The following is a 9714-nucleotide window of genomic DNA, read 5'->3' as shown; positions in this document are numbered from 1 at the left end:
GAGGCTTTGGAGTGAAGTGTTTTTACTTTCAGGTGTCATAGTGCCAGACTTATACCTCAAGCTAACAGCAGAATATACAGAGGATTCAATACAGAGAAACTCAAGCACCTGAAAATGATCAGCCAGGACTTGCACAGCCAGAGAATTCTTCTTACAGGGTTTAAACCCTGTGCAGAGGTTTAACAACACACTGAGAAATGCAGTTTGGTCAACAGGAATACAGGTACACAGGTTTAACAATTACTGACACAGGCCAGCAGCTCTCTCCCTTTTCTGTTTCACAAAGGGAAGCCTCTCACTGCATACTATCACCATGGAAAGGGAGCATTCCTGTGCCAGCTGGAATATTTATTTAATAACTTAGCACAGATCTGAGACATGGCCACTTCATGTTTGAATAAGCTCTGAATCCGTGTCAAAAGAGAAACTAAGAGAACTCCAAGAGGTCACTGAAATAATTTAACACAGGGACAAGGAGGACGGGTAAGGTATGGCTAAGAGCTGTACATTCCACCTGAAGCTCAGACTTTTCTCCCAGCACTGCCAGGACACTGCTCCCTCTCCCAGCACTAGCCATTGATGCGGTAATTCACGTGGATCTCGGGTTTGATGTCACACACCAGGGACAGCAGCTGGGACATCACCACCTCCCGGTTCTTCTGGAAGTTCTGCTGGATTACACTCATCTTTTCCTGAGTCTCCTTCTCCACTTCAGTGGTGCAGCTGCCATGGGAGCCAAGGGCCTACAAACAGCAAGGGAAAGAGGAATCACCATGCCAAGCTCTGTATTTTGTTATTCTGGACCATCTCACACATTAATCTTTGTTGAGGGAAGATTAATGCTAATGTTCATACTAAAAAAAATGTACTGCTGCATTTTTTGCTCAGATTTCACCTTAAACTTGTCCATATATTATCCTTAGCCCCTGCCTTTTAGCCTCTTTTATGGAATCATCAAATGGTTTGGAAGGGACCTTAAAGATCATCTTGTTCCAACTCCCTGCCATTTATCCGTTATCCACCAGTTCAGAGCATGAGTTTCTAAGAAGTGCCCAAAATAAAGGTCCTGCTGTACAGACAGCTGGAAGCCCTGGGCACAACTGCACTAGAGGATGCAAGAAAATTAACACCCAGGAGCCACTCATTACAATTCCCATCATCACATTCCTCCTACCCTTGGAGAACCTTTATAAAAATCTCAGCCTTCCCTCCTGGTGACCAGGGATACTCTGCCATGTCAGCACCACAGGAAACAAGCCTGTGACAGCAGCAATGAGCTCAGTCCCTTTTGAACACTGCCACACACAGCAGCTTTAGGGAGGCTGTCACCCCTCAGGGCACCCAGGAGCTCATTAAGCTCTTTTCCTGCCAGCTGAGATGCAACACACCACGTCCTGAGCCACTTCCAGGGGTTTTTCTGGGACACGTGGCTGTGCCTCACAGGAAGGCACTTGGGGAAGTGCTGCTGCTGCAACTCGCTCCACCCTGAGGGTGCTGCCAGGGCAAGGCAGCCCCAGGACAGGGCAAAGGGGCTGGAAACAAGTGAGAGACGGAGAACACCAACCGCTGCCTCCTTGGCCTTGAACTCCTTCTCCCGCTGCAGGCGGTACTGCTCGATCTCTGCCTGGGCCTCCTCCTTGGCCTGCTTCAGCCTCCGGTTCTTCCCTGCTCCCACGGCACAAAGCAAGGCAAACAAAGAGGAACAAGCAGTGAGAGCGTGTTTTCCTCATGCTCAGCCATCACCACAGTGCTGCTCCCTGTGCAGGAGCACACCAAGCCCCCTCCCCGAGTGTGCTGACCTCGGGGGGGCCCAGCAAAGCATGGCCAAGGTCATTGAGCCACGAGCCCCCACCACGGAGCAGTGCAGAGCAGGAGGACACATCAGGCAACAGCCAGGTCTGGCTTATTCACAGCATGAGTCCCAGACTGGTTTGGGCTGAAGGAACCTTAAAGATGATCCCATGCCACCCTTGCCATGGCAGGGACCCCTCCCACTGTCCCAGGCTGCTCCCAGCCCTGTCCAGCCTGGCCTTGGGCACTGCCAGGGATCCAGGGGCAGCCACAGCTGCTCTGGGCATCCTGTGCCAGGGCCTGCCCACCTCACAGGGGAGAATTCCTTCCCAATAGTCCACTTAACTCTACCCTCTGGCACTTTCCATATAAAAAGTCCCTCTCTCTCCTTTTCAAAAACCTCTTTAAGGCCCTGCAAGGGGCTCTGAGCCCTCCCTGAATTCCTTCCCAATATCCCACCTAACTCTACCCTCTGGCACTTTCCATAAAAAATGTCCCTCTCTCTCCTTTTCAAAAGCCTCTTTAAGGCCCAGCAAGGGGCTCTGAGCCCTCCCTGGAGCCTTCTCCTCTCCACATGAACTCTCCCAGCCTGGCTCCAGCTGTGGGAGCAGCTCTGATGCCTCCTCTGGATCTCTGCAGCAGCTCCAGCTCCTCCCTGTGCTGGGCCAGGGCAGCTCTGCAGGTGGGGTCTCACCTGAGCCCAGGGGCACAATCCCCCTGCAGTGCAGCCCAGGATGTGTTTGGCCCTAAAGGCTGTGAATGCACTGCAGGCTCATGTCCAGCCCCTCATCCACCAGAACCTCCAAGTTCCTCTCTGCAAGGCTTCCCCAGTAAATTCTCCAAGTGTGTACCCATGTTTAGGATTGCCCCAACCCACGTGAGTGTGCAGCTTCTGTGAGATCCCAAAAAAAAGTCCAACAGAAAGAGCATTAAGTCTTAAATTTTACCAGACCAGCTGTGAAACCAAGAGGAGTCTGGCCACTGCCTCAACTTCCCCTCCTGGACTTTCCACCACATTCTCCCCTCCAAGATAATCATCAGTGGAGAGAACTACAAAAATCTGCCTCTTGCAACATTATCAGGGGGTTGAACTACAAACCAAAGCAGGTATATAAATAGAGATATCCATATGTATTTGTTTGAAGCAGAAAGATTTGCAAAGATTTTTGGGGGTCTTTACAATTAGAATTTCTCTTGCACAACAGGAGAAGCTAACTTGGATCCATTAGGAATAGCTTCATAACTACCGATATGGAAGCACACTGTTTTTACCAGCTGAAGTCAGGACAGAGAAAGGCACAGCCATGTCCCCAGCCCAGGCCGGGTTATGGAGGCCGAGTCCTGCAGAGAGCCAGGAGCTGGGCTCTGCCAGGAGGGTCCCGGTGCCGCTCCGACCGCTCACACCGCACGGAGCCTCCGTGGAGAGCCTCCAGCGCTGCTCTCCTAGGGGCCACCGAGCCCGAGCATCCCGGGGCAGGGCTGGGGGACCCCCGGGGCAGGGCTGGGGGACCCCCGGGGCAGGGCTGGGGGACCCCCGGGGCAGGGCTGGGGGATCCATGGGGCAGGGCTGGGGGATCCATGGGGCAGGGCTGGGGGACCCCCGCTGCCCCCCGCCCTCAGCGCCGGCCGCAAGGCCTGAGGCGGCCGCACCGGGCCAGGCCTGACCGGGCCGGGCCCAGGTTCTCCCGCCACCACACGCCGGCGGCGGGGCCTGGCGGGGCCGTGCCGTGCCGTACTCACTCTTGCGGGCCTCGGCCACCTTCTCCGCGGCGCGTTTCTCGGCCTGCAGCAGCTGCTGGATGCCCTGCGACTGGCTCGCCATGGCGGCCGCTCCGTCCGGCCGGGCCGCCGCAGCGTCACTGCGTCACGCGGGGCACGGCCACGCCCACACCGCGCCGGCCACGCCCTCGGCCACGCCTCCTCATAGTGATAGTATATAGCGCGCGGCCTGAGCCCCGCCCATGGCCCCACCCCGTTGGTTGACCACGCCTAGTACCACGCCCCTTCGCAGTAGCTCCGCCCCTGTGCGCTTGGCCACGCCCCCATCGTGCCAGGCCCCGCCCCATGGTTTGTGAGGGGAGCCCCCGGCCAAGGCCGGTTCGGACCTTCCCGCCCCCCGCTCCTGAGCCCTTTCGGTGCCCAAAATCCACTTAAACCCCTGCAGGCAGGCGCTGGTGGGGTTTGGCTTTGTTTATTTCGTGCTTTCTAATCACTGGAGCTGCGGCAGCCCCCGGATGAACAGTGACAAGGACACCAGGGAGGCTTTGGTCCCTCCTGGGCTGTGGCATCTGCTCCCCACTGCTGTGAGCCAGCACAGAGCCACTGGTGCTCTGAGGGCTTTGCTGTCATCATGGACATCCTTGGCCAGGGGCTTCCAGAGAACCAATTGTCCCCCAAGATGTCATCCCATCGTGGTGTCGCCACCAGCACAGAGCCACTGGTGCCCTGAGGGCTTTGCTGTCATCATGGACATCCTTGGCCAGGGGCTCCCAGAGAGCCAATTGTCCCCCAAGATGTCATCTCATCATGGTGTCGCCACCAGCACAGAGCCACTGGTGCCCTGAGAGCTTTACAGCCATCCTGGACATCCTTGGCCAGGGGGTCCCAAAGAGCCAAGTGTCCCTTGAACACTCCCATCGCAGTGTCACCCCCAGAACAGAGCCACTGGTGCTCTGAGGGCTTTGCTGTCATCATGGACATCCTTGGCCAGGGGCTCCCAGAGAGCCAATTGTCCCCCAGGATGTCATCCCATTGCGGTGTCACCGCCAGCACAGAGCCACTGGTGCCCTGAAGGCTTTACAGCCATCCTGGACATCCTTGGCCAGGGGGTCCCAAAGAGCCAAGTGTCCCTTGAACACCCCCATCCTGCCCAACCCTCGTCCGTCACATCCCCAGGGCCACTGAAGTCCCTGGACACAGCTCCCCCGGCACTTTCAGAGCATAAATTACAATTATTGTCAAATAATATCGCTCTGATGAAGCCTCAGAGCCAGGACAGTGACTCATCGCTGCTGGGAGGCTGCCGTCCGCCTCCTCCATCCCCCGTGATGGAAGGGACAGGAGACAATGAATCAAATGCATATTTATAGTGCTGAATAGGAATTATGAGTGTTTTCAGGGTGACCTTCAGCTGGGCCCTTTCAGCAGTGAAGTGAATGGGCTTAGCGTGCCCATCCATTCAGGGGGATATTTGCTTCAGTGAAAGATAAAAGGAAAGATGGGGAGAAGAGTTCAGGCCATAATTCCGGGATTTGGAGGAAGGCTCGGGTGCTGGGATGGGGCACTGGGAGCCACTGGGAGCTGTGGCATCACAGCCAGGCTGTGCTGGCAGAAGGAAAACCCAGGAAATCTGCATCATCTGTCACAGACAGGGCAGCTCCAGCAAGGGAACACGCTCAGGTGCTGTGCTGGTTGTCACAGGAAATCATAGAATGGTTTGGGCTGGAAGGGCCCTCATTTACTTCCAAGCCACTCTGACATGCTGTCTCTATTCCAAAATATGTCACAGCCAAAAAAACCCTGGTGGGGTCATCTGAGGCAGACCCGGGATCCTTTACAGCAGCAACAACCCAGAAATGAGATTCTCCTCCTCTGACCCCAAGCCCCAGGAGCCCCTGCCCTCCTCCCACCTCACACCAAGGCCACAAAATCATTAAACTCTCCCTCTGACCCCCACGGCCCTCCAACGATGCCCCTGAGCCCCAGTCCCATCTACAACCCACCACGCTCATTAGCTGCTCCCGTGTTTTCAGGAATGTTCTCTGTTAATTAAATCACTTGAGCTGAACCCAGAGGTGACCCCAGAGCAGGATGCTCTGAAGGGGATGCAGGGATCAAACAGGGTTTGGAGCAAAGGGGTCCGAAGGGGTCTGGCTCTGCCCTGAAGTCACAGGCAGTGCTGGGGTGTTGTTTTCCTTTTGGGTGATGGTGATTTTCACACTCACAGCTCCTGTCTGTAAGGTGATAATGAGAACACTGCCCTTTTTTGTTCCCTGAAATACTTTGGCACTGATCACACTAAATTTTCAGACAAAAATCCCTCCAGCTTTAGATTGCTTAAAAAAAAACCATTATGAATTTTTAGCTATTTCATTTTGATAGTTAACAAATGAGACAATAACAGTTCATATTTAAAACAATCTTTGATGGGTTATGTTGCTTTCTAGTTTACAATTGCCCAAAAGCTAATTGAAACCTCATGGTGTGTGTCACATGAAACACATGTGAATCCAAAAGCTGTTGGAACAACTTCCCCATTCACTTAACGTTTGAAAAAATCGCTTCTTGCTGGTTGTAAAAACAAAAACGAACCAACACCCATCATTTCCAATCCTCAGTCTTGCACAGGTATAAATAAAAACTTGAACCACTTGAATCTTACCAGAAATTGGATGATAATTAATTAGCATCAGGAGCACTTCTGAGCTTGGCTTTTATTCCCTCAGACTCAGGGAACATGAGCTTGTCACTTGCTATTAGAGGACACAGCTCTTGCTGACACTGACATTGGCATCTCTTTATTTGTCCAGCACTGGGCAAAAGACATCTGAGGATGATAAACTTCATCAATCCTAAATTCCATGCACCTCACATTCAACAGAGACTGAAGGAAGGATATTTATAGGAGGCTGAGGCTGGTCCTGCTCTCTAGGATGGGAAAACAAATTATTAAAATAAACAGATGAAAGGTTTTTCTTTTTCTTTTAGCTGTTTCCACAGATCACAATAATGAAAATTAAATTAAACACATCTCTTAGTTAATTTTTATTCTTTTTCCAAAAGTTTTTTTATTTTCCTGCAAGCATTAAATATTTACTTTTATTTTAGAGATGCATCTCTCCTCACTCTTCTTTTGTTCTACACTGAGTCACAACTCCAAGCATGTGTCACACAGGTTCCTGAAATATCAGCAGGTATTTCTAGGGCTTTGTATATTTCAGAATCAACGGAAAAAAATACAGCTGGTTTTTACTTTTCTTTTTTGCAACACATGCCCTGTCTCATGATCCTGTTGTCATTAAGGATTCCAAGACATATTTGGGAAGAACGAGATTTTAAACAGTGTCTGGCCCCTTTCCAGAGCAGGTAATTACATTTTTCCTCTCTAAATTCCCTTGCACTTTCAATTGGATCTGTTATTATTCTCCATTCCCCAAGTTAAACTGTTATGCCGTGCAATTGTCTGCTCTTTCAAAGAGGTTTTGTGTTCGCCCCTGGGAACTGAGCTGATCTCTCTCTTCTGAGGTTTAATTCATTCACAGAAATGCACTGAGGTGATGCAGCTGCTGGATGTTGATAAAACATCATTGGTTGGTTATTAAAATATGGTCAGTGAATTATTATTAACTAGCATTCATATTTTGGATTAATTTTTCATTTATAAACAGAGTATTAAAAACCAAAGTATGGTGTAGCAGTAGAATTTACATAGAAAAATCAATTAAACCCTGAAATGCACAAGTTCGTGCCACTTCTGTACCTGACCTGTGCCAAGAATTTCGCCCAAATACCCCAAAATGAGAAAGAAAACTCCATTTATCATCTGGAGTCGCTCTGTGATCAAGGACGATTTAAAGCCCAGAGTAACGCAATTGCAGTGATGGAATTACACCAGAATGGACTTACATTGATATTGTAAGAATTGATTTTTTTAAAAGCAGTTTAAGAAGCCATATTTCTGTGTCAGCCCCTGTTATCCTCCTTTGGGATAAGAGAGCTGCTTTGGGGTGATGCTTGGCTGTGCCAGTGCCTTACATCACACACCAGGCTCAGTTTCATATAAATCAGGATGTTTTGTAAGAGCCAGCCTTGTTTATATGTTCTTCTGTCAGCATGAAGTGTCAGCAGCCTTATTAATTCCTTGTCCACCAAAGGAAATCTCCATTCCTGTTTCCCTGACATCTCCTGGCCTCCACCCTTAATCAGAGGTCAGGTGTCCTTTGCAAAGGACGTGGCTGGGAAGATAAATGGTCACGAGACTGAGTGTTCCCCACAGGGCATCCGTGTGTCCCATCCACTGGGATTCCTCCCTCGGGAACATCCTGGGAGGGCCCTCACGGATCCACCACAGACTGTTTGCACCAGGATTTTTGGATGTGACAGCAAAGCAAAGCAGCTCCTGGAGTAAATACAGCAATAAATAACATCTCCCTGTAACGGGCAGCACCAAAGTTTCTTCTTCCAGTTCTTCACGAGAACGTTACTCCCACTCCACGGGGAAGAAACACACGGAAAATCTTGGGTTTTTTCCCCACCATAAAAGATCTTTTGGCTTCTCAGTTCCACTTTCTCTGCCCCAAATCACTGAGTAATGTCATTGTGCACCGTGGTACAGGCACACTGACTTCCAGTGATGGATGAGACAATCCCTGCGTACGGAGATTGTTTGGTGCTCGGAGCTCTTTGAGTAAATGACACAGCACAGCACAAGCTTCATTATCAATATTGCCTGGAAATATCAAAAACATCAGAGGCTGCAGTTTAATTTGGATGCTTATCATAAGCTCGGGAGAAATGGAAATGTGTGACAATAACAAAACACTGCAGCAGTGATGCCAAGCAGCCTCGAGCAGCTGATGAATTTCTAGGCCACGAGGGATGGAGCTGCGGGTGCAGGGGGATCCTTCTCCACCTCTTGTTCAAACAAAAGTGATGCTGGGAAGTGACAATGTCTGGAGCTCCAGCAAATATCCCTGCGGCCTCTGGGGCCTGAGGAGATGTAGAACAAGAGCTGCTGGTGTGCAGCTTCCTCGTGGGACTGTTCACGTCACTCAGCTGCAGGGCTCCTGCCTGCTAAATGAAGCAGATTTTTCTCCATAAAGCAGTGGAGTGATAGACTCTTCACAAGTTCAACCAAACACTCAGAATTACCCCGGGAAGGTGAACTTCCCTCGCTCCCAGCTCAGGAAGTTTGGAGACTGAAGCCAAACAACAAATAGCTCCTCCAGGAAGGTTTTGCAGAGGTACATAAGCACCTAGGCATGCAGATAGCTACCTAGTGGAACTAATTTGTTTACAACATTCACAGAAAAATCTTAATAACCAATGTCTATATTTAGCCTTAATGCCTTTGAAAATCCAAGCTCTACATCCCTGTGCTCGCTGTCCCCATCCACTCCTGCAGGACTATGGGAAAAAGCCAAAAATAAACCCACAGGCAGCACGACCCTCTCATGGTCCTGATTTTGTCAAAACCAACCCAAAGGCTGCTGCCCAATTCGGACTCTTAATTACCCAGCTAATTACAAAATCAAGTCCAGTCTGTTTACCTGAATTACCCCCTGGTTCTCCCACTGCTCTCCCCTCCCCAGATCAAACCCCTGCTCCATCCTGCTTGATTTCCATTGCGATTTGCCAGACAGCTCTCAGCTGCAGGGAAAAATAAAATCAATCTATTTTTCCACTCCCTCATCCAGCAGCTTCATGCTCTGCCTGGCATCGAGCCTCACGCTGGCAGGATGAGTTCCCCAGCAAGTGGCCCACCACCAAAGCAGCCCAGGGCCATTTGGTCACCGAGTTTCAGAGCTGCTGGAGCAGGAGCTGCAATGATCTGCCTGACTGTGCCACGGGCTCAGGAGCAGAGTTTGGGCTCTGTGTAATGGGATTGCACTTCAGTGGTTTCAGGATATTAATAGCGGGATTAACCTGAAACAGCTGCAGTAAAAAATTGATTATCAAGAACAATAAATCATCTCACACATGCAAGTAGCCTGGGGTTTTTTTGCATTGCAAAGCCATGAGTTTCTCTAGAGGACCGTAACTCCCCCAGAACGGAGCAATACCTAGGAAAAAGCCAACCAAAGTATGATTAAATTATTTTGGGAATGCAGAAGGCAAAGGAGGAGAAGGCTGCTGGATTTTACAGCTCTAAGATACAGACACAAGTAATGTGACTTCGTTTTCTGCCCCTTCCCACCTCTGCTT

The 9714-nt window shown here is 50.4% G+C and overlaps 1 protein-coding gene across 1 annotated transcript; it reads right to left on the bottom strand.

Annotated features, from left to right (window-relative positions):
• Window positions 1-5: 5 nt before the first annotated feature.
• Window positions 6-3693, bottom strand: ATP6V1G1 (ATPase H+ transporting V1 subunit G1). Its single transcript, XM_039719936.1, has 3 exons — window positions 3532-3693; window positions 1565-1665; window positions 6-743 (listed from the first exon to the last, which is right to left on the bottom strand). The coding sequence occupies exons 1-3, from the start codon at window positions 3611-3613 to the stop codon at window positions 570-572; spliced, it is 357 nt and encodes a 118-aa protein (XP_039575870.1). The 5' UTR covers window positions 3614-3693; the 3' UTR covers window positions 6-569.
• Between the last annotated feature and the right edge of the window lie 6021 nt (window positions 3694-9714).

This window comes from Passer montanus, unplaced genomic scaffold (genome assembly GCF_014805655.1).
Source record: "Passer montanus isolate IOZ18808 unplaced genomic scaffold, ASM1480565v1 scaffold43, whole genome shotgun sequence".
Classification (NCBI taxonomy): Eukaryota; Metazoa; Chordata; class Aves; order Passeriformes; family Passeridae; genus Passer; species Passer montanus.
The sequence above is the reverse complement of the archived record's forward strand: the minus strand, read 5'-3'. Positions and strand labels throughout refer to the sequence as shown.

Bases quoted from the DNA above. Each gene is read 5' to 3' on its own strand.
- ATP6V1G1 (XM_039719936.1), bottom strand. From the start codon at position 3,613: ATGGCGAGCCAGTCGCAGGGCATCCAGCAGCTGCTGCAGGCCGAGAAA. The intron at 1,666-3,531 runs GTGAGTACGGCA...CCGTGGGAGCAG, and splicing joins GGTGGCCGAGGCCCGCAAGA to GGAAGAACCGGAGGCTGAAG. The intron at 744-1,564 runs GTTGGTGTTCTC...TGCTGTTTGTAG, and splicing joins TCAAGGCCAAGGAGGCAGCG to GCCCTTGGCTCCCATGGCAG.